We start from the raw sequence: 25,568 nt of genomic DNA on the forward strand, positions 1-25,568 counted from the left end.
GTACCTGATCATGTGGCCATTTCATTCACAGGCATATGTCCTAGAGAACTTCTTGCCTTTGGGAGCCGGAGTCGTGTACAAGTGGAGCAGGCTCATACACAGCTCTGTCTGCAAGGCAAAAGAGTTGGCCTGTGAAACTGATGGTGTTCTACAGAGCAGTAAACACATGTACTGTCACACATCTGCCCAGTGACAGGCTGGCCATACATGGTGAAAGAAAATGATGACCACAGAGACACGATGGATGGTAGGAATGCAATATGTGCTAAAAGAGTAAATGTGGACCCATTCCATTCACATGAAGTTCAAGAGCTTGCAAAACTTTAAAAAAGTTTTGTTTAGGATATAAACTAAGTGCTAAAACCATGGAGAAGAGTGTGAAGGCAGAGTCCACAGCTCAAGAGAGTGGCCAGTGTGGGGAGGCAGAGGGTGGGCTCAGCTTGGCCGCAGGAGTGCAGGTGCTGGCTTGGAGGAAGCAGGCCACCCTTCCCAGGGGGCCCAGCAGCCTGCTGTGCCTCTGATCCAAAGAGAATGGAGGCAAGGAGAAAGTATCAGAGCTGAAGTCTGGACCAGAACAGCTTTCTTACTTTATTTTTGCCTTGGGCTGAAGTTGCCAAAATCAGAACATGGAAATCAGAACCATCTGCTGACAGGATAAGTTAGTGAACTGGACAGAATTTACTAACAGAAATTCAGAATAATGTATTTTAGAATCTGCATCAAACCATAGAAAAATGGAAAAATGGCCTACTTTATCCAAGAGGGAGAAATGGTGGTACCTCACTGTTGTTTACATAATGGTAAAAAATTAAAATATCCTTAGTGATTATTAAGATAATATTAGTTACATAAAAATTGAAGCAGACCAGGAACAAAAAAAAGATCAAAGGAACAGAAGAGACTTGTTAAACACATACTACTTAGTGCAACTTAAAGAGTCATTTCAAAGCAACAGAGAAACATAGTCAAGCCCACAGCACTGTGACACAGCCGGCTGCCTATGCCACTATCTATAACATCGACAAACACTTGAAATCTGAATGGAGCAAATGACTCACATGCTTGAGTAAAATAAAGGTGAGTCTATGAGCTTTGCATGGGAAAAGCTGCACTTCGCCCTCTTTTGTTGGTGCATGTGTAGTATGTGTAGCAGTAGGTAGTGTGTATCCTATTGCATGTGTGTAGGTGTGTGCATCCGATGTGCATGTGGGTAGGTGTGTGTATCCTATGTGCATGTGTGTAGAGGCCAGGAGGACATTGAGTGTCCTCGATCGCTCTTCTGCCTCATTTTCTTGAGGCAGTCTCTCACTCACCCTGGCATTCACCTTTTTGTGGTTAGACTGGCTGACCAGTGAGCCCCAGTAGTTCCCCTGTCTCTGTCCACATCTGTTCTAGGGTACAAGCAGGTGCAGCCACGCGCAGCTTTTCCACATGGGTCCTGGGGGCAGAACTCAGGTTCTCATGCTTACACAGCAAGTGCTCTACCCCCAAGATAGTCTCCGCAGCTCTCATTTTACCTTTTTTTTTTTTTAATTCCATTTATTTATTAGAGATGAGAGGGTGGGGAGAGAGAGAATGGGCGGTCTAGGGCCTCTAGCTACTGAAAATGAACTCCAGACGCATGCACCACCATGTGCATCTGGCTTAACATGCGACCTGGAGAATCGAACCTGGGTCCTTAGGCTTTTCAGGCAAGCACATTAACTGCTAAGCCATCTCTCCAGCCCTTGGTTTGCCTTTTTAAAACATATATACACAAAATCTATGAAAGGAGAGTGATAATACAAAACATAAAACTTCTATGAAGACATCATTATGAAAGCTGAAAGATAATTTGCAACCTGAAAGACATTTGCAACACAAATTACAAATGTAAATGATATGTACATGGATATGTAATGCCACAAAATCAATCTAGATAAACAACAAACAATATGAAAGACAAATAGGTTAATTAGATAAATGGGCAATCCACAAAAGAGATAATAGAAGAACCCTATCAATATGTAGAAATATTCCAATTATACCTGCTGTGTAATGCCACTTGTATACAAGAGATTAAAGTATAAGGCTTGAAAACATCAAGTGTTAGGGGGCTGGGGAGCCGGTTCAGTGGGTACAGTGCTTGCTGTGCAAGTGTGAGTATGTGACTTGGGATCCCCAGATTCACGTGAGGAAATCTGGGTGTGGAGGCAGTGCTGGAATCCCTGCTCCGAGGAAGCAGAGACAAGGGGTTCCTAGAGCTTGCTGGCTCGCTAGTCTAGTAGGATTGATGGTTCTCAGTTTGGTGGAAGACCTTGTCTCAAAAACTGAGGCAGAAATCAAGTGAAGAAGACATCTGACATCAGCCTCTGGCCTACACATATGTATGTCCACACATATGCCCACATGAATTATATGTACACACACACACACACACACACACACACACACACACACACACACACACACCACATACACATGCCCCCTTCCAAAAGAATAAAAAGAAGAAAATCCCAAGTGTTAGAAAAGAAAATCTCAAGTGTTGGCAAAGGCATGAGGAAGTGGGTCTCGTATGCTACAAGCTGGAGTACAAACTGGCACTGATGTTCTGAGGGCTACTTGGCAGCATTAATGGAAACAAAAATGGACATATGGTACGGCTCAGGGATTCTATCTCTAGAAATACACTCCAAAGAACACTCTCACATATGTACTATTCACTGAAGCAGTATTATAATATTGAAAAATATAAAACACCAAAATACATATAAGCAGGGGAATATACCACAATACCCAGACACTATAGGAGTTTTTAAAAAACATGATAAGTTTCTAAATACTGACAGCATTAGGCTAGCAAAGTAATATTATTAAGTTTCAAGTAAGTTTTAGGAAAATAATGTTCTAAAACAAAATAAAGTCAATTCTATCTATTTCAAAATCCAGATGTATATAAATGTAGAAGATCTAGAAAATAAAATAAATAATAAAAAAATATCTGTTAACTCTGCTAACAGCGTTGGGGTAAGGGATGAAGGGGAACAGGCAATTTTATCTAGATTGTTTGAATGAATTTTTAAAAATTAGAGTATATTTACTCTTAACTCACAATTATAAAGCAAATGTAACTTACAAAGTTGTAGTACAAATTTATAAATTCTATAATAGAGGTATAAGAAAAGTTCTGTGGGAACATACTGAAACAAGAAACTAGTTTAAGGCATAGAAAGACCATAGCAGTAATGATATTTTTGCTGGGCTCCACTATTTGAATAGGATGTTATAAGCATGTATAATTTGAAAGAAGACTGCAGATATTTCCCAAACATACATGCATTACATTATGGTGCATACATTGCATACCAACATACAGCTCATCTGATGCTTTCTTTCAGTATGGCCTTGGCCCTCCTCCATGGAGAGGTGGAGGTCTCCATGACTTTTCCTCGAACCTGGTTGGGCTTTTGTGATTGCCTGGTAGAAGCATGACAGCATGGTTTCTGGGTTTCTCCGGCTTCTACGAGGCCTTTGCCTCCACACAATGTTGATCCTGGGAGCCCAACCACCAGGTTGTGAGGAAGCCCAAACTAGCCCGCGTGGAAAGACCACACCAGGAGGTTCATGTGGTGAAAAACTGAGGCCCCTGGGGATATCCAGCAGCAATTGCTAGACACACCAGGGTGCATGCCTTCAGAGGATCTGCCCCAGCTTTGAGATCCCCAGCTGAGGCCCACATATCCATCATGGAAGCAGCAAGCCACCCCCACTGTGCCTTGTCCTAATTCCCAACCCCACAGGATCCGTGAGCAGGATAAGTGGTTATTTTACAACATGAAATTTAGGGCAGTGAGTTACACTGGAACAAAGACATTCTAAAGAGAACAACTACACTAGGCATGGAATGTCACAGAGTGCTGTGAGAATTGGCAGTTTGGGTTGATGAGGCAGAAGGACTGGCTGGGACCAAATTATGAAAATTTTATATAACAATATGAAAAAAAATCAGACTTGTCCTATTGGTGGTGGAGAACTGTTGACAGCTTTGATGCTGGGAAAGGAAATGCTAGGATCTGCATTTTAGCAAGACATCTCTGAAGAGAGTTGAGAAAAGGCTGCAAAAAGGAAAGACAAAAATAGAAAAAGCCCCTCTGACTGAGCCAGGTCCTGGCCAAGTACAGAGTGGGAGCATCCCTCAGGCAGCTTCTCTGTGGCTTCTCCTCCTTAGGGTTGCCTCGAATGCTCACCCATGTTCAAGTCCACTTGTATATAATAATGCTAAAGGAGAAACACAGTCACATAAAAACCTGCCTTGGATGTTTCTAAGCAGCTCTGTTCATAATTGCAAAACATGGAAGCAGCCAAGATGTCCTGAAGGAGGTGGTATGTCCTATTCAGCACTCAAATGAAATGAGCCATAGATCTAGCCATGAAAAGACATGGCAGAACTTTTGATGCATGAGCTACAGAGGTTACATAGGCATGGTTCCAACTGTGACATTCTGGAAAAGGGAAAACTATGGAGATGGGGAAAACTCAACAAGCAGCCCGGGGCTGGTGTGGTGGTGGTGGTGGGGCAGTGGGTTCAGGGACTTTTAGGGCAGAGAAGCCACTCTGCATGGTACGGTAACAGTGTGCACTTATCACCTATTCAAACCCAGACTGCCTCATGCCACACTAACATTCACTACAGGCTCAGAATGACAACTGGCTGTCAATATAGGTTCACTGATTGTGACAAATGCACCACTCTTGTGTGGAATACTGCTGATGGCGAGGTAAGCATGTGTTGTGATGGGAGACATATGGATACTGCACTTTCCACTCAGTTTTTCTTCGAATCTAAAACTATTCTCAAAAAGAAAGTCTATTTTTAAAATGTTAGGAGGGAAAATGTTCAGCAATGTTAGACTACAAAGTTTTCCCTATTGCTCTTCTTTCAAGCTTCTATATTGGGGTTTGTTTGCCTCAAGTGTATTGTAAGAAAACTAAGCAAGCTGCCTAAAACTTGTAGCTAATTATCTGTGTGAATGCTACCCCATAAAAACATCATTGTAAACCCCCAATTTCTTGTTTTTGTGTTAAAATATCTTTATTCTCATAAATGGATTTACAAGAACTATTTATAAATGTGAGCTTATAAAGAAAAATAAGTCTATGGATATTGAGAATGTATATAAGGAGAATATTTGAGGTGCATCATCCAAGAAGGGGGAGAAGGAAGAACCAAATGAGGAGATGCCTCTGTGGTGGGGAAAGGATGCTGGGTGCACATAAAAGCAAAGAGGATATAAGAGGATAAAAGATGCTAACAAGAGCATCTCATTCCCATCCTGGTCACCATACTCAGTGAGACAGTGAGAGGAAGATACAGCTCAGGGGAAAGGCATATGTTAGTGTCCATGACGTGGGGCCCTGGGCGCCCATCGTCAGCACCATCAGAGTGTACTGCAAACTGGGTCTTCACAGAGAGCAGACAGGGCTTGGCCAGGACTTAGATCCTAGACAGTTCTGACTAGCAGCAGAGTCAAGCTGGGATTTATGGTGGAACTTACTGGACATTACTATTGTGTAACTTTATACTGTGTCTTTAAAGAAAAAAAGTCACTGCAAATGAACTCCAGATGCATGTGCCACTTTGTGCACCTGGCTGACGTAGGTACTGGGGAATCAAACTCGGATCCTTAGGCTTTGCAGGCAAGCGTCCTAATTGTTGAGCCATCTCTCCAGCCCTACACTGTGCCTTTGCCCCCTACTTTCTAAAGACAGGATCTCACTCGAAAGTTTAGTATGGTGGCTGTGATCTCACTATGTAGCCCAGGCTGTCCTTGAACTTGTGGTGATCTTTCTGCCTCAGTCTTCCCAGTGCTAGTATTACAGAAGTGATCCACTGGGCCAGATTTCTTAAGTACCGTTTTCTAACATAAATTATCCAAGAGACAGTAAAGCAATTTGTGGGGTAGAGACTATGTAACTTGCCTTCTCATATTTTCACTTAATGCATGCGTTAGAAAGATTGCATTCATTAAACTTTATAAAAATAAGTTAATAAAAACTAAAATTGATTTGATACCTCTTTAAAGTTTCATAAAAGCTTGAAGGCTTGTAGTTAATTTTGAGACAGTAGGATATAAAGGCAAAAGAAGTGCAAGAAAAAATTCACAGAACAAATGACAAAATAAGATGCCAGGACCATGTGTGAGCTGAATTTGTCATGCTAGTTCCATCCCTGATTAGCAATGGTAAATACAAGTGAAGAGTTACTTGTTTCAAAAACCAGGACTTCTATCTGCATAGACTTCTCCATCATTTCTGAGCACACTTCCTGCCAGGGGCCAAATTACCTGCACCACAGCGGTTGCAGACTTCTAACCCTTCGGACAGCCACGCAGCTGGCGGGGCGGCCGTGGAGGGCACTGTGGGCAAAGGTGGCTTTGGATCTTCATCACAAAACAGCATTAGGTCCTGTCAGCAAACAAGAGAGCAAACGAGTGTTGAAAGAGCCACAATTAATCACCTCTATGGTACTGATATCAAGCCAGCCAAGACACAGAACATTTTTTATCACAATCCCAAGGATCCTTTCTTGAGGCAATTGTAAAACCACACCCAGCCCCCACTGCCCTATAAAGCTGATCTTCCTTTCTGTGATTTTGCTGTTTTTTTATACGTGTATGCGTGTGCACGCGCATGTGTGTGCATGTGTGTATATGTGCATATAGGTATATGTGTGTATGTGTATACGTGTGTGCATATGTGTGCGTATGTGTGTGTGTTGATGTCAGGTGTCTTCTTCAGTCACTCCCCACCTTCTCTCTTGAGACAGGGTCTTAAGCTGAACCTAGAACTCACTGATTTCGAACTGGCCAGCAAGCCCTAGGGATTCTCCACTCTCTGACTCCACAGTGCTTGTCCAGCATTTTTTCTGGATGCCAGGGATCTGCACTCAGGTCCTCGGGTTTGCACAGGAAGCACCGTACCCATCATTTCTGTAGTGCTGACATTTAAAGAATATTATGTAAATGGGATTATACAACATATGAAAACCCTTTGTGGCAGGATTTTCAAAAATTTATCTAAATTATTTATGTAGTGCATATGTATATGTGACTACAGGTGCATGTAAGCTGTGCAAAGGTTGAGGACAATTTTCAAGTGGGCACCTGCCTTCCACCTGGCTTTGAAGCAGGGTCTCTTGTCACTGTTTTGCTCATGCACTTCTGGGAAATACTCCTGTTTCCACCTTTCCCCTCAGTGCTGGTGAACTGAGCCTACAGAAACCAACCTGCCAGCTTCTGGCTTTTATGTGGATCCTAAATCAGGCACTCACTAATGTTGAGAGGCAAGCACTCTGTCCACTGAGCTATCTCTCCAGCCAGCTTTTTTGTTTCTTTTTATCTTGCACAATCTCTGGAAATTCACCTAGGTTGTGTATATCAAAAGTTCCTTCCCTCCACCACTGACCGGTATGGATGGTACGGATGTTTAACCTGTCATAGGAACATCTGGCTTGTTTTTAGGTTTGGGCTATTACAAATAGTGTCTCTTTATAAGTAAGTTTCCATATCTCTGAGCTAGTAGCTAGGAGTACAGTTGCTGGGCTGGATGCTAGTCACAGGTTCAGTTTTATAAGACACTACCAAACTGTTTCCTGCCAGTAAAATACAGGTGATAGAATTTCTCCACACCATCGCCAGCATTTGGTGTTGCCACTCTTCTTTATTCAGCCATTTTGATATTTCATGGAGCATTTAAGCAATATTTTCCTAAATGCTAAAAATGTTGAACATCTTTTCATGTTCTTTTTACAATTTACCATTTGTATTTATTGAAATGACTTATCATATCATTTGCTCATTCTCTAATTTCTAGTTTGTTGAGTTTTATAATTGAGTGTTTGATTCTATCAACCTAAAATTATCTTACCTTTTTTTCCTTTAGCTTGTTGATGATGAATTAGATGAGCTTATACTGATATGCCACCACTCAATTCAAACCTATTGGGTAATTATCTCTTCTCTCTTTTTTATTTTTATTGATGATTTTATACATGCATATAATGTATGCATACACTCCCATCTCCTTTTGACCCCTTTACTGTCTTCTTTCCACCGAGCCTCTTCTTACTCCTAACTAGTTTTACTTTGATTATCTCTATCTTTTTCTTGTATGTGGGCATAACCCAGTGAGCGTAATCACGGCTGCCTGCATGAGCATGGATGGGGGCCATTTAGCAGCTTATAGGCCCTGCCAGTGGCTATACCATGGAAGAAAATGTCTCCCACCCCCTCAGCCACCATTCACTGCCCACAAGTCCTCAGGGAGGGGTGGGGCCTCATGCCCTCCTCCACCATCTGACATGTATTTCTCCTTTCTTGCATGCTAAGGAGCCCAGCTCTCAGGATAGTAAATATGACACTTATCTTTGCAGCCTAGTTCCTCAAAACAAGTGGAAGCTGGAATGCATTAAACATAAATGGAAATTTAGTCTGTGACAGAAGCCATAAGTTAAAGAGGGAAAAGTGGTTTGTTCAAAAAGTGACCTTTGACTTCCGTGTAAGATAGCAACATAGGAGTCACACCAATTCATCCTAGCAAGGTATATAAGCAAAACTACAGCAAAATATACTCTTCTTCTGAAGAGTGAAGATGTATAGGTTTTTATTAGCCATAACGGAGAAGTGAGAGAGACCAAGATCCACCAGATAGGAGGAAACCAACCAGAATCCCACCAAGGTGCTTGCAGGCCCAATCCTTGTGATCCGTGGGCCCGCCTGGCACCGCCCACCCCGTGACGAGCTGCATGAGCAGAGACCAAACTAGGGGATTTTCCAACCTCATCAGCCTCCTTGCAAAGTCAAGAAAACTGAAGGGAAGACAGTGGAGATCAGCTAAAAAGCTGCGGACAGGGGTACAGGTGGGACTAGCTGAGCAACTCTGGTAAACTCCAGGCTCCTGCACTCTCCCACCCCCCAAATGACAGAACCAAACCTCTGGAGAACACAATCAGCCCCGAATGGCAGGATCCAGCACAGCTGATCAGAGCACCAGCTCCACAGCACAACATGGAGGGATGGAGGTGGGCAAGTGACAAAAAAGCAGGTATACTGGTCTGCACTGGAAGTGCTAATCTCTCTTTCCATGTCAGGGCAGGTTATGGGTTACATATTCATGGTTGGCTTTACCATTTTCAATTATGCTGTGTTTGAGGGTTGACTGTTGTGGCCTTTGATGCTCTCAGATAAATAGGGCCTTTGTCTTTTGCTTCTGTCATTACTGGGGGCAGTGTCTGATTCAGATCCAGGCTGACCTGGAAACCAATTCAGAACAGAATTCTCAACCTCCCAGCTGAAAGGATTAAGGGTGTTGAGCAACATACACCATTAGGGATTTTAGCTTTATAAGGTTATGTGTTTGTTTTAATCCCCACACTTGCATATTCTATGATGGTTTTTATAGAATGTGTATATTGCTCAGTTGAAGTTTAGAATTTGCCAGTAAATTATTCTTCCCAGCCCACTAGAATACTTGAATAGCAGGCAAACTCAACACCTAGGATTACTTCCATGGTTGTATTAGAGTACAAGAACTACACTTGACACCTTAAACTCATATCCTGCAGGTATATAAAGTTGGATCTCCACATCTAAGAACACTGCAGATAAGTAGAAAATCCAAGCATCAAAACAACTCAGGATGCAAAAGTTGCTACATTATAATACAAGAAACACGAAGAATCAAGACAATACAATCCCACCAAAAATTATAAATCCATCAGAAATGACCCACAATGAGACTGTTTTAGATGAAATGCCTAACAAATATTTCAAAAAAGATTTCCTCTATACTCAATGAAATCAAAGATAAAAGAAGAAAATAAAGGAACTAAAGAAGGGGGAAAAAACCCCTCCGAAAGAGAACACAGGAAGCCAGCTTAATGAAATAAGGATGTCATAAGACATGAGGAAAGAAATAGAAATACTGAAGAAAAAACAGGCAGAAATAATAGCACTGAAAAACACAGTCAGTCAAATAAAAAGCTCTGTGGAAAGTCTCACCAGTAGAATGAATGAAGGAGAGAACAGAATATATAAACTAGAAGACCAGGTGGCAGACCTAATACAGTACAACACCAACAAAAAAAAGACAAACTAGCTAATAGGAAGGTATGAATGGGAATTTCAAGGTATTTGGGACACTATGAAAAGATCAAACATAAGAATTCAGAGTATAATACAACAAGAAGAATTTCAGATACAGAAAGCTTGTAGAACACCAAACAGACAAAACCTAGAAAGAGCCTCTCCTTGCCATGTTATAATTAAACTACTAAACATACAAACCAAAGAAAATATACTGAAAACAGCTAGGGAGAAAAAGCAAGTCACTTACAAAGGCAAGCCCATCAGAATCACAGCAGATTACTCAACACAAACTTTAAAAGCCAGAAGGGCTTGGAATGATGTATTCCAAGTTCTGAAAGATAAAAACTGTTAGCTGGACGTGGTGGCGCATGCCTTTAATCCCAGCACTCGGGAGACAGAGGTAGGAGTATCGCCTAGAGTTCAAGGCCACCCTGAGACTACATAGTGAATTCCAGGTCAGCCTGGGCTAGAGTGAGACCCTATCTCAAAAAACCAAAAACACAAAACAAAACAAAAAGATAAAAACTGTCAACCAAGATTACTTTATTCTGCAAAGCTATCTATCCAAATTGATGGAGAAATAAGGTTATTCCACAACAAAAACAAACTAAAGGAATTTATGACCACTAAGCCAGCTCTACAGAAAATACTTGAAGGTATACTTCATGTTGAAGAGAAAGCAAAACACACACATGAGGAAATATGAAAAAATAAACCATACTCAAATAATAGCTAAAACGCTCAAATAAAAAGAAAACAGGAAGCATTATAACCAAGAAGAATAGAGAGAATAAATACATAATTTTCAATAATAACTCTTAATATCAATGGCTCAATGCCTCAACCAAAAGACACAGGCTTGCAAACTGGACTAAAAGGCACAATCCTGCCATTTGTTGCCTTTAGGAAACTCATCTCTCAATAAAAGATAGGCACTGTCTTAGGTTGAAAGGATGGAAAACGGTGTTTCAAACAAATGGGCCTTGAAATAAGCAGGTGCTATTATCCTAATATCTGACAGGACAGACTTCAAACCAACGTTAGTGAGGAAAGATAAAGGTCACTTTATACTGAATAAAGGAACACTCCAGCAGGAGGACATTACAATCCTAAACACATATGCATCTAACATGGGGACTCCCAATTTCATCAAACAAACACTATTAGACTTAAAGTCACAGATAACACCAAACACCATTGCAGTGGGAGACTTCAACACCCCACTCTCGTCAATTGACAGGTCATCCTGGCAAAAACATAAACAGAGACATCTGGATTAAATGATGTCATGGAACAAATGGACCTAACAGATATCCACAGAACATTCTATCCAAATGCTATGGAATATACATGTTTCTCAGCAGCACATGGAACATTCTCTAAAATAGAGCATATATTAGGACACAAAGCAAATCTTTAACAAATACAGGAAAACTGAAATAATCCCTTGTACTCTATATGACCACAATGGGATTAAACTACAAATCAGCAACAAGAAAAAAAATTCATGGAGACTACACAGTACACTATTGAATTATCAATGAATCATTGATGAAACCAAAAAGGAAATCAATAAATTCATAGACTCAAATGATGATGAGAATACAACATACCAAACCTTTGGGACACAATGAAGGTAGTCCTAAGAGGGAAATTTATAGCTCTAAGTGCCTACATCAAGAAATTAGGGTTGGGAATGGTGACACACCCCTTTAATCCCAGCACTTGAGAGGCAGAGGTAGGATGATCATGGTGAGTTCAAGGCCACCCTGAGACTACATAGTGAATTCCAGTAAGCCTGGGCTAGAATGAAACCCTCCTTGGAAAACCACACACAAAAAAGAAATTAGAGAGTTTACAAGTAAACAATTTAATGCTTTGCCTTAAAGCCTTGGAAAAAGAGGAACAAGGCAAACCAAAAATCAGTAGATGGGAAGAAATATTAAAGATTAGGGCAGAAATTAATGAAACAGAAACCAAAAAGAAAGAAATCCAAAGAATCAATGAAACAGAGCTGGTTCTTTGAAAGGATCAACAAGATTGATAAAGCCTTAACAAATCTGACCAGAAGAGAGAAGAGACAAAATTTATAAAATTAAGAGAGGAAAAAGGTACCATTATAACAGATACCAAAGAAATTCAGAAAATCATAAGGACATACTTTAAGAATCTCTATGCCACTAAGTTTGAAAATCTGAAAAAAATGGATGATTTATATGACCTGCCAAAATTAAATCAAGATGAGATAAACCACTTAAATAGACCTATAACAAGTATGGAGATCCAAGCAGTTATAAAAAGTCTCCCAACCAAGAAAAGTCCAGGTCCTGATAGATTCACTGGTGAATTTTATCAGACCTTCATGAAAAAACTAACACCACTGATTCTCAAACTTTTCCATAATATAGAAAAGTAAGGAATTCTATCAAACTGCTTCTATAAAAAAGCTCTATGGGAGGGAGTACATGCCTGGTACTGAAAACCTAATCAAAAGCCTATGGTGGTGAAGATCATGAGCATTAGGAGTGTAATGCCTGCTTTTGTCTGGCTAAATGCATATATTTTCCTCACCAAACTGTTCTGTAAGCACTTTATTTAATAATCATACCCATATATTAATGCTACTCTCACTTTTGATTAGAGACGCTTCTCTTTTCAGATGGCAGTGACCACTGGGATAACCCAAAAGGCACCACAGTGCTAAGACATGATAGAGGAATGTTCAGCACTAACACATCTCTATCACACCTTCCAAGGCTCAGAGTCCATTGTAGAAGAGGTGGCAGAAAGGATGTAAGAGCCGAAGGAAAGGTAGGACTGCTTACAATGTAATCAACCAGACAGAAATTGTCCTTGATATCCATGACCTCACACTGCCTAGCACTATCTTCATAAGTTCCTCATAATAGGAGGAAAAGATGATGATATCAAAATAAAAGAGAGACTAACGGAGACAGGGAGGGAATATGATGGAGTGTAGATCTGTAAAAGGGAAAGTGGGGGAAGGGAGGGAATCATCATGGTTTATATTCTGTAAGTATGGAAGCTGTCAATAAAAAGGAAAAAAGTGACCTTCAGAAAACTGGTTATTTGTAAAAATAAAATTTTATAAATTAATATCTAATGGTCTCTATTCATAGTAGGGAAGTGTTAAACTATACATATATATATATATATATATATATATATATACATATATATATATATATTCTAATGGTCTCTATTCATAGTAGGGAAGTGTTAAATACACACACACACACACATTATATATAATATATATATACATTTTAAAATGAAGCATAAAAAATCCAGGTTTTTTCTTATAAAATTCAACACACACTCATCATATGTCCAGCAACTGTTTTCCCTGACAGCTAGTCAAAGGAGCTAACAAACAACCAAAGAAACACCTACAGTTTTATGTGAACATCTATAATCTCAAACCTAGGCTTTACATATAAGAGGAAACACATATTTATCTTTCTTACTCTGGCTTCTTTTGCCACACAATGTTTATAGCAGTTTTACTTGTGATTGACAAAACCTGAAAGCACCCTTTAGTAGGCGAATGGATGAACTGTAGTACACACAGTCAGCAGAAAATTATGCAGTGCTGAAAAGAAATGAGGACTGGGGAGATGCTCAGTGGCTGAAAGCATGCAGGTCTGGGCTCAGTTTCCCAGTATCCACATAAGGCCACACGCACAAAGCTATGCATGCCTCTGGAGCTTATTTGCAGTCCTAAGACACCCTAGCATACCCATTTTCTCGCTCTTAAATAAATAAATATTAAAAAAATAAATAAGCCATGAACCCACCAAACAAGCATGGAGTAATCTTGATGCACATCCCTAAGGAAAGACACCTATCAGAAAGCATGGATACCATGTGACTCCAACAGTCTAATGCTCTGGAAAAGACAAGACTGTGGAGATAGCAATGGGACCAGTGGTCATCAAGGCTGGAGGAGGGCAGTGAAACTCGCTGTACCATGTGATGATGGTGGGCATGTATTGAGACACTTGTCCAAGTCCCCAGTGTGGACATTAGCAAGGGGAACCCGAATGTAAACCACAGTCTAAGTGACTATGATGGGTCACTGTCGGCTCACTGACTGCCACAAGGGCACTATGCTGGTAGAGGATGGCAGTGGTGAGGGCACCATGTAGGGGGGACGGACATAGGGAATAAGGAGAAATTGCTTAACTTTCTACTCAGTTTCACTGTGAATCTAAAATAGATCTAAAATTTAGTGTTTTTTAAAGAAGATTTTTTATGTAGTCTTGAAGTAAGAAAAGTCTTTCAACTCTAGAAGTAATAAAGGAAAATCAAGTGAATTTGACTACATAAAGTCAAAGACTTCTATAGGACAAAAAAGCAATAAAGTGAAAAACTAAATGAAAGTCTGAACATGAGGAAAGAGCTAATTCTTCAGCAGATAAATAGGTCTTAGAAACTGATGAAAAAGGGGCTGGTGCTGGAGCTAAGTGGTACTTTGATCACATGCACAATATAAAGTTATTCAATCTTACATATAGTTATTATGATAAAATAAAATTTTGCTACCTTTCATACTGATGAAAACGAGAACATCTGCTGTTGTCTATATTTGCCAAGAGAAGCTGTCTCTCTCTTACACTGAGCGACATAAAGCAGTGCAATTTTCAAGAGGGCACTTGGGCAGTACCTTTGAAAACTGCAAATAGTCAACTTTTAGTAATTCTGCTTTGAGGACAGCATCATAAAAAGCACATTTATGAGAGTTTTTATTGCAATATTGCATTTAATGGCCAAAAACATTTTTAAAAACCCTGAAATGATCACCATTAGGGAATGATTAAATACATTAGATTGATTTAAACATCAAGAATGCGGCCAGGCTATATGCATCAAAAGAGAGCTATGTTCATAATGTGTACCTCAGTGAAAGAAATCTATTTTGGAACAGCCTGTGACGAATGATTACATCTATTATGTAGAAAGATGTCCGAGACACACAGCTCAGTTCCAAGTAGCTAGAACAAGATGAAGTGAATGATCCTGTTGGGGTTTTTTAAAGTGCTGACAGGAAACTCTCCCCAAAACCCATTTTTAAAAAACATTTTATTTATCTATTTCATTTATTTATTTATTTGAGACAGAGAGAAGGAGGGAGGTTCGGAGGGAGGGAGTGAGCGAGGGAGAGAGAGAGAGAAAGAATGGGTGCACCAGGGCCTCCAGCCACTGCAAATGAACTCCAGATGCATTCACCCTCTTGTGCATCTGGCTTACGTGGGTCCTAGTGAATTGATCCTGGGTCCTTGGGCTTTGCAGGCAAATGCCTTAACTGCTAAGCCATCTCTCCAGCCCCCAAAATCCATGTTTTAAAAAGTCTGCTAATACTACCTGTATCTGAGGAAAGGGATCCTGGGAGCATGGAAAATTCAGGGGAAACTTTGTTCTCCTATCCAGGTACTGACCAAACCTAGCCCTGCTTAGCTTCCAAGATCAGAGATGATCAGGTATGGTCAGGGTGATATGGCCATCAAGAGAAACTTTGCTCTTCACTCTTTACTGCTGATTTTGTTTGGACATTTTGTAGTAATAATTTTCCACTTTAAAAAAATGATGATGGGTCTGGATAGATGGCCGTTACCAGCAAAGCCCAAGGACCCGGGTTTGATTCTTCAGTATCCACGTAAAGCCAAATGTACAAGGTGTTGCATGTATCTGGAGTTTCTTTGCAGTGGCTAGAGGCTCTGTTTTTCCCTTTCTCTCTCTCTCTGTTTCCTCCCTTCCCCTTCTTTCACACTCTCATAAATAAATAAACAAAAGGAAATTTAAAAAACTAAAACAAACAAACAAAAAAAAGAATAAGAGCATGACCATGAAAATGAAAAGGGACTTTAAAGCATGAAGCAGTGGTCCAGCAAAGGGACAGAGGAATGATGAGTGAACATAATTAGAGTAAGCAAATTTCCACTCCCTAACAACTTGGATGAGTTCAACTTTGTGCAAATATAATAAACGGCATGGAAAGAAACCAAAGGATAAGAGCTGCATATTCTTGGTTGAGTAAAATAAGTGCAAGCAGCAGGACATGAACATTTGTCAGCTATCAGTATTGATTTAGTAACTCACAACCACACTGAAGGGTCAGCCTTAATTTGGTGTGAACCACTTCACAGCATCCCTATCAGTTACCATGGAAACACTATGACCAACTCACCCCCCCCAAAAGAATCACAACCTCATTGTTCAATCTCTCTAGCAGCAAAGGAGGCTTTCATGAGATGCAAAGGCTACAAATAACCTTATTAGAAAGTTTAATAATAAAAATTCTGGACAGTCTGACAGAGAAAACAGACCAATGTCTGTTATCAATGTAAAGGTGTCACTTGGTTTTGAAAGCACTGTCCTACTTTTGAAAGGTCTGTTCTGTTACGAATTTTATTTACTGCTTTAGATATAATTTTTATTTCATTTGTAGAAAGGGGATAGTTATAGGGGGGTCTCTATTTGTCTATTTATTTGTGTGGGGATGTGTGGTGGTGAAGTGATTGTGCATGTATGTGTGTGTCTGATGCATGGGTGCTGTGTGGAGCCAGAGGAGAATGCCAGGTACCCTCTTCTTTTCACTCATCTACCTGCTTCCTTGAGACAGAGTCTTTCATTCAACCCACAGCTGCCATTTTCACTGTTTTTTTTTTTTTTTTTTTTTTTTCAGTCAGCAAGCTCCAGCAATTCTCCGGTCTCCATCGCTATTCTATACTGAATTCAACTGTTTTTCTAGCTCCTCCAAAAGGCATGGAAAGTTGGGATTTTTAAAAAATAATTTTTGTTTATTTATTTGAGAGCAACACACAGACAGAGAAAGAGGGGGAGGGGGGAAGAGAGAGAATGGGCATGTCAGGGCCTCCAGCCACGGCAAATGAACTCCAGACGCCCCTGTGCATCTGGCTTACATGAGTCCTGGGGAACTGAGCCTCGAACTGGGGTCCTTAGGCTTCACAGGCAAGCAGTTAACAGCTAAGCCATCTCTCCAGCCCGAAAGTTGGGATTTTTGTTCCTTAATTGCACATGAGAACTTCAGCCATGAGCAAAGCAGGTTTCTAGTCGAGCTAGTTCTGTACAGTCATGCTTTGTGGATGCCTTCCTTCTCTAACTACCAGTGATGAGAGAGAATGCAAATGTGAGCATGAAAGAGATGCAGCCATCCCAAAACCAATCACCGTCTTCGTGGCTGACAGCACGAGCAGAGACACAGTGTGGGGGCTCTGGGCCCAGAACAAAGCCGAGAAAACCAGGAGCCCCTCCGGTGGGGGAAGTGCCCAGGGAAGATTAGAGTGTGGAATGGGGGCTTGTTGCCTGAAATTATGCCCAGGCTTGGGATCTCTGTGAAGGAAGCAGAAACAGCTTGCCAACCTCGGCCTAGGGCATGACTTTTAAAGTGTGCTCTCAGGTGGATGGGAGAGCACACAACTCCAGCAGCTGACTATGGCCACCCTTGGTCTATAGCCCAGATCTGAAACATCTCAGAGAAGCTAAAGAGCCTCACGCTCCCAGTGTAAGTCCAGAGTGTGGATAGGTTTGCCAGGACTAAGTGGGAGGAGGCAGGGAGGAGCAAGAGGACACATACACACCTTGAGCCACCTAAGGTGACCTCATACATCTAATATTCTTTCTCTTCCTTCCCTCCCTCCATCCTCACTTTCTCCCTCTCTTTCTTTCTTTTTTTCTTTCTTTCTTTCTTTCTTTCTTTCTTTCTTTCTTTCTTTTTCTTTCTTTCTTTCTTCCTTCCTTTTTCTTTCTTTCGAAAAAGAATAGGTTGCCAGAGCTCTAGCCACTGCAAACAAACTACAGAAGCATGAACTACTTTATGCAGCTGGTTTTTATGTGGGTACTAGGAAATCAAACCTGGGTTCTTTGGCTTTGCTGGCAAGCACCTTAACTGGTAAGCCATCTCTCCAGCCCTTATAATTGAATAGTCTAAAACAAACAAAACAAAACAAAAAAATACTGAGCTCACTCCTGACAAAATGAAGAAAAAAATAAACAAATCTAAAAAGTATAAGAAGTAAGTAAGGTCAGAATCCTTAAAAAGACAATGGAAAGAATATCAGTTTATATGATAAATAAATTAAAAAGTAGGGATGAAACAAATATGAGTAGACATAATAAGAAGCAACTAAGTCTTGGACATAAATAATACAGTTATTAAAGTAAAATATGGGAGTAGGAGAGATGGTTTAGTGGTTAAGATGCTTGCCTGCGAAGCCTAAGGAGCCAGGTTTGATTCCCCAGTAGACACATAAGCCAGATGTACATGGTGGTACATGCATTAGAGTTTGTTTGCAGAGGCTACAGACCCTGGTACATCCATTCTCTCCCTCCCTCTTCTCCTCTCTCTCAAATAAATAAATAAATATTTTTGAAAAATGTGGACAGGATTGGCTAGAGAGATGGCTCAGCAATCAAAGGTGCTTCCTTACAAAGATTGATGGCCTGGGCTCTATTCCCCAGGACCCACATTAAGCTAGAGGCACAAAGTAGCATATGTGTCTGGAATGCTTGGCATGAAACTGTGGCATGCCTATTCCATCCCCTTCTCTCTCTCCTCCCAAATAAATAAATAAATAAATAATAAATAAATAAATAAATAAAAATAAAATACGTGGACAGGAAAATTCTACACAAGGCACTAATAAATGAAAGCACAAGCAAACTAAACGATAGTTTTAATGCAGCATGAACATACAAGGCAAAAATTGTTTTAAGCCGGGCATGGTGGCGCACGCCTTTAATCCCAGCACTTGGGAGGCAGAGGTAGGAAGACTGCCGTGATTTCGAGGCCTAGTATTTGACAACTTCCTGTGAAGTTGCAAGATTTTTTTTTTTTTTAGACCAGTGGGTTCACCCTTATATATAGAAATTATTTGAGAGAGATAAAGAGGGAGAAAGAGAGAGAGAGAAGAAGAGAGGGAGAAAATGGGGGCACCAGGGCCTCCAGCCACTGCAAATGAACTCCAGATGCATACGCCACCCGCCCCCCTCGTGAATCTGGCTTACGTGGGTCCTGTAGAATTGAACTGGGATCCTTTGGCTTTGCAGGCAAATGCCTTAACCACTAAGCCATCTCTCTAGTCCCTGACCTTTTTTTTTTTTTTAAATGCAAGAGTGAGAACAAGAGAGAGAGAGAGAGAGAGAGAGAGAGAGAGAGACAGAATTGGCATGCCAGGGCCTCCAGCCACTGTAATCAAACTCCAAACGTGTGAGCCACCTTGTGCACATGAGCAACCTTGCATGCTTGTGTCACCCTATGCATCTGGCTTAGACCTGGAGAGCAGAACATCAGTCCTTAGGCTTCATAGGCAAACCCCTTAACCACTAAGCTATCTCTCCAGCCCACAAGGTTTCTTAGAGGTGTGTGTGTAGTTCAGTGGCACAGTGCTTGTCTAGAATGCATAAGGCCCTGGGTTCAGTGCCTAGCACCGACAGACAAACAGACAGAACATAAAGAGAAATGTTGACAGTTTGATCTTATTTTGTATTATGCCCTGAATAACACAGAACACCCAAAACAAAGTAGAAAGACAAACAGCGCTTCTTAGAAGCCACGCAGCACGAAGAGGCTGCCATGGATTAGGGGTCTCACTTCCATTGCAGGACTGTAAGGAAACCGTTTGTTTTCCGGGCACGTTTCTTGTAACCGGATGCAGCAGCAGAGGAAGCTGGCAGGGCCTTACCTCTGTTGATTTCCACGCCTTGGACAGCACAGTTCCAGTTAAAGAGGGGATATCTTGGCTCTGCTCTTGTTTCGATACTGGCTTGGAAGCATTTTCTGTCAACAACATAAAGCTCAGATTTTACTTTGGCAAAAAGAAGTCATGTTTTTGTATTAGAGTATAGCTGTAAGTTAATCACTTCTGAAGATTCATTATTCTACTGAATGTGTGCCATCTGGAAATGGTGACCTGAATATGAGTCACTTGGCCATGCCACTGTACAATCACAGGCAAGTGCAGAATGCTTTTTAAAACACAACTTACAGTCCACAGCCCTCTCCCATGTCAATAGTTCTGTCATAGTGTTATTATTTAAAAAATTTTTAAAAACTAAGTTATGGGCTGGAGAAATGGCTCAGTGGTAGAGGCACTTGCTTGCAAAACCTAAGGAGCCAAGTTCAATTTCAGTACCAATATAAAACCAGATGCACAAGGTGGCACATGTGTCTGTAGTTTATATGCAGTGGCTAGAGACCCTAGCATACCCATTCTCTCTCTCTCTCTCATTTTCCTGCTTCTCTCTCTCTCTCTCAAATAAATAAAAGATTTTTAAAAATAAGTTATTACATAGTAGTGGGTATAGTATAATATGTAGCAACGAATAACAAAACAGAACCTGAAAATGTGAAAGATATTCAAGGAAAATTTTAGCATTGCAAGAATGATGATGATAATAATAACAATTATTATTAAGGAATTTTACTATTGCAATGTGAATTTCTTGTGTTCCAAGAGGAACTGATCCATAATGCATGGATTATTTGATAAGGCAAATACCTTGAACACAATTTAAATATTTTAAGCATAAAAGCAAAGCTGTACTAGTTCAAGTAAATGGGTATTTCTGCTTGTATATTTTCACTAAATTTAACATTTTGGCGGTCTTCTTACCCTTTGTGTTCATGTTACAACTATTAGCAGCAAGTCTAAAGTCTAGCTCTTGGGCTGGATATGCATAAGTCAGGCGCAGAGCCCTTGCTTAGCGAGCACAAGGCCCCCTCGCCCCAACACTGGAAACAGTCTAGAAGCATTAGTGTTCACTCTAGCTCGGTATATTCTTACAGACAGCAGAAGTTTAAGGCAGCCATCTGCACGCTGGTGTCTGCACACTCCCGGGAGTGCATAAAGAACTCCCAGGGGCTAAGCAGGCTTGGACTCTTTTAAATAAATCAATTTCCACATCTACAATGGCTACAGATATTCCTTCCAAAAACCCATCTGCCTGAGGGGAATCAGGCCGATTCCTGCCTCCTTTCCACTCCTAATCAATTTCCCTTCACCTCACAGAAGAATGACATTATCTCACATCCATTTTTTGGCTTTGGGTCTTTTCCCCAAAGCATAGAACCTCCAGGGCAGCAATGATAATAATGGTATAAAACAAACAAACTGCTCTGGTGAGGCCTCCTTTAATCAAAGCATGAAACACCCTCCCCCCCCGTTTCGTCCCACAGATTCTTTTAATGGCAAAACATGGCATAAAAAAGGCATACTTATATTGATCCGTACTGAGACACTTGGTAATCAGATATACTGTATGGGGCAGCAGGATAGGTAACAAATTTCATTAACTGTCTTTGTGCTTTTTATCCCCAACTACTGTCAAGGAACGCACCACTCCCGAGGAAGAGTCCCCCTAGGAGCAAAGCAATGAAGCCAGGAGCAAGGCCTGCATGCCATCCACACAACAAATTCATGACTAAGCTCCAAACCTGAGAAGTGAGAAGGCCCATGTGGGCATCATGGTACCTACCTGTGATTCCAGCACTCAGGAGGTAGAGGCAGGAAGATTAAGAGTTTGTGGCTACTTTTGACTACGTAGCAAGTTCAAGGCTAAGCTAGACCTCTGCTACATATGGGGTGCAAGGCCAGGCTGTGATATGTGACACACATTTCTGACCTCTAGTTAAAAGAAAGAATTTAGGAGTCCAAAATAATCAGAGCAATTTTTATATTTATTTGAATCAATGAGACATTTGATATATCAGTCACTTTCTCATTCTCATTGCTGAAATAAAGTACTTGATCAGAAGCAACTTAGAGAAGGAAGGGTTCCCCCCGCCCCCCACCTTCACAGTCCATCATGGAGACCAGACATAAGCCTTGGTAGTCACAGCTTGAAGTATAGCTGGTCATGTTGTGTCCATAGTCAGCAAGCCGAAAGAAATGAATGATGGTGCCCAGTCACTTTCTTCCTTACACATAGTCCAGGACTGTAGCCCATGGAATGGTGCCACCCACAGTAAGGTCTTCCCAGTACCACTAACCTAGACAATCCCTCACAGGCATGCCCGGAGGCTAACCTAGACTAGCTAATCTCTCACAGGTGATTCTAGGTCCAGGCAGGCTGACAATCAATGTAAACCATCATACTTGAGCTCCAGTTTGGCTCGCTGTCTTGACAATGAGCACTGGTCTGCCAAGTAGGCTATATGGTGGGTACTGTCCAAAAACTGCATGAACCAAAGCTGCAGTCTTGAAGTGTTGAAAACATCTTAAAGCATATACTCTGGCATCTGTTTCTGAAAAATATACTGGCAGTTATAAGGCAACTGATGTTTTTATTTTTCCTACAACTTCTGAGTATATTAGGTTAAAGTATAACAGGTTTAATTAATAGTTATTTGGTAAATTTTAGTAAAGGTTTTCTGGTATTGTTCCCAGAAATTGAGAAAGCAAATTACTTCTAATGACTGCTTTAACAAATCTTTTTCTAAGTAATGTGTTTCCAACTCTTTGCTTTCAATAACACTGACAAAAGACCTAATCAAGTTAATAGTTGACAAGAGATGAAAAATATTTTTATAATAAATCACTATGTAATTGTTGGCATGTTACTTGGAAGGAATTCATAGAATTGATTGACAGTGGTACAATAAGGTACCTTATCGTCTCAATTCTAATTTATGTGAAGTTTTGAGAGCATTTACATCTATAAAAATGTAAAACAGAAATAGAACTGATGGTGAATAATGCTTATAGCTAGCAACAAGAAATATTCATAGATGAGTGTCTCAGAAAAGCATGTATTTTCAATTAAGTTATATTATGTTTCATTAGTACTTATAAAAGTATATATGAATTCATATGGTTGTGACACATGGTTTACTAACAATGCTTGTATCAGAAATCAATCTAGCCCGGTGTGGCAGCTGCATGCCTGTAAGCCCAACGCTTCTGAGGTACAGACAGAAGGATCACAAGTTTGAGACCAGCCTGGGCTACATGGTGAGATGCTGTTTCCAAAAAAAAATTCAAGTTATGTATGTATTTGGTATAAGAAAGATCTTTAAGCATAAAAATACTATATAAGGTTCTATAAGAGGTATGAAATAAAAAAAGACTTCAATAAGACAAAGAAATGATGTAATGTTTCTAGCAGTTAGAGAAGACCATGTGCTTTCTTTAACTGCTAATCACAGCCTCAATCCCAATGGTATATACATAGATACATGGGAAAAATTGAGAGAAATTTTCAGTACTAGGGATTGAACCCAGGGCCTTGTGCATGCCAAACAGTGTCACACCACTGAGCTCCCTCCTCAGCTTTTTTTATTTTGAGGTAAGGTCTCACTATGTTGTGCAGGGTAGCCTTAAATTTATGAACCTTCTTCCTCAGCCTATCATGTAGATGGGATTACAGGCAGGTGCCACCACACCAGGCTTATTTTTCTTCTTTTCTGGCTTTTATTTCTGTATTTACAATATGCCAGAATTTGTGGTTACTTATTCTTTTAAGAGTCTACATTCCAACTTAAAAGTTTATAAGGAGGTACATGAATTTTCAAAAATAACTTTTAAGGGTATACAACAAAAAATATCTTTTAAAATACTTTATTTATTTGTAAATTGAGAGAGACAGAAAGAGAGAGTTCAGCATAGAATGACTGTCCAGTTATGTCCTATAAGTCAACCTGGATGTTAGACATACCTTCCTGATCAGACTATAGACTTCTTGAAGGCAGAGAACATGTCTCATACCATAGCTTCTCAAGATACTTTTTTAAGGCTAGAGAGATGGCTCAGCAGTTAAGGTGCTTTCATGCAAAGCCGAAGGACCCAGGTGTGATTCCCCAGGACCCACATAAGCCAGATGCACAAGGTGGTGCATGTGTATGGAGTTCAGTTGCAGTGGCTGGAGGCCCTGGCACACCCATATTCTCTCTCCTTCCCCCTCCTTCTCTTAAATAAATAAAATATTTAAAAAAAAAAACTACAAGAACAGCCTCAACTAGAAGTAAAGTGTCCACAGGGCTCAGAAGGATGGCTAGGACTCCAAACAAGGGAGAAGCAGACATTATTGCTAGCAGAAGGAACCAGCCAGGCCACAGGAGCAGGTATAGCAGACTCCAGATACACTGAAGAGCTAAGCAGACTTTTATTTACGTTTGTAGCTTTTCATTTTGTCATACCCTCACACGAAAAGAATAATTAAAATGGGCTTATTTTGTACTTGGAGGTTTGATAATTAAAACTGGAAAACAGTGGTGACTTGGGGCTTAGATCATCTATTTACTTTTCTTGGATTTAATCAGGAACTGTAATTATTACTGCTTTAGCATTCAGCAATAAAATTACCTTTGAAATGATTTGAACTTAGGTTTTAGACATCACATAGGTAGATTAATGAAAATTTGTGAGAGAAATTGAAGAACAAGAATTGTGGAGTTTTTTGTTTTTTGGTTTTTTTTTTTTTGGTGTTTCAAGGTAGGGTCTGACTCTGGCCCAGGCTGTCCTGGAATTAACTATGTACTTTCAGGGCGGCCTCGAACTCATGGCGATCCTCCTACCTCTGCCTCCTGAGTGCTGGGATTAAAGGTGTGCACCACCATGCCCAGCAAACAGCAAGAATTGTGAAATAAATAATATCTTGCATATTTGGGGACGTATTTAGGAGAATAACTAAAGTACTAAGAACCTATCTAAGGGGAAGAAGAAAGGCAGCTAGAATATGGAAGTCTATGGAATGCCATTATTTTTCTTTCTCGGTATCAGCCAGCACATTGGAAGCGTGGTGTGCTTAATTAGGTTAAGTGATGATACAACATTTATTTGTAGAATTTCACAAGCCAAGTGGAAGGGGAGAACACACATTCAGTTCTGTAGCAGAAATGAAGTCCCTCTGGTATCGTCGCAATTTAGCAATTGAGACTGTGAGATCGCAGCCACAGAGGAGGGGGACGTGAATGAGAAAGAGAGCAGATGCCCTGGGAAGCAGTGCCGCAGTCACTCGAAGATGAGTGTCTAGGTGGCTCAGCTACAGGCACTTTGTGGAACTGTCTAGAGAAACTGAAGAACCCCGCCGTGCCTGCATCACTCAGATGATACCTCAAAGCAGAGCTGCTGAGAGTTCTCTGATGAGATACCACATCGCCAGCTACTACGTGGCCTCAACCACCGCAAAGATCAGCCCACTTTCAAGAGGCTCCACTGACTCCTTAGAAATTAAGCCATTTGCTTACAATCAACTTTTCAGAGCCAGGATAATGGCATACATTGTAATGCAAGAAGGTTGAGGCAGAGAGAGGGCTTGTACCCAAGAATGGGAGACTGTCCTGGGTAACATTTCAAAAACAATTTTCCTAGGTGATAAGGCATCCCACCATAGACTATTTTGTGGGCTACTAAAGAACTGGTAAGTAGGAAAGTCATCTATGGAAATTCTCTATGTAGCTTTCAC

The 25,568-nt window shown here is 40.6% G+C and overlaps 1 protein-coding gene across 1 annotated transcript in view; it reads right to left on the reverse strand.

Moving 5' to 3' along the window:
• The window catches only part of Enthd1 (ENTH domain containing 1), a 131,652-nt gene that overhangs the window by 64,018 nt on the left and 42,066 nt on the right, over positions 1–25,568 (reverse strand). The window contains exons 3-4 of the mRNA XM_045153282.1: positions 19,850–19,944; positions 6,324–6,444 (exon numbers count right to left, since the gene is read on the reverse strand). Of these exons, the coding sequence (XP_045009217.1) occupies positions 6,324–6,444; positions 19,850–19,944 (216 nt within the window). The remainder of the gene's footprint in view (positions 1–6,323; positions 6,445–19,849; positions 19,945–25,568) is intronic.

Source organism: Jaculus jaculus, chromosome 6 (genome assembly GCF_020740685.1).
Source record: "Jaculus jaculus isolate mJacJac1 chromosome 6, mJacJac1.mat.Y.cur, whole genome shotgun sequence".
NCBI lineage: Eukaryota > Metazoa > Chordata > Mammalia > Rodentia > Dipodidae > Jaculus > Jaculus jaculus.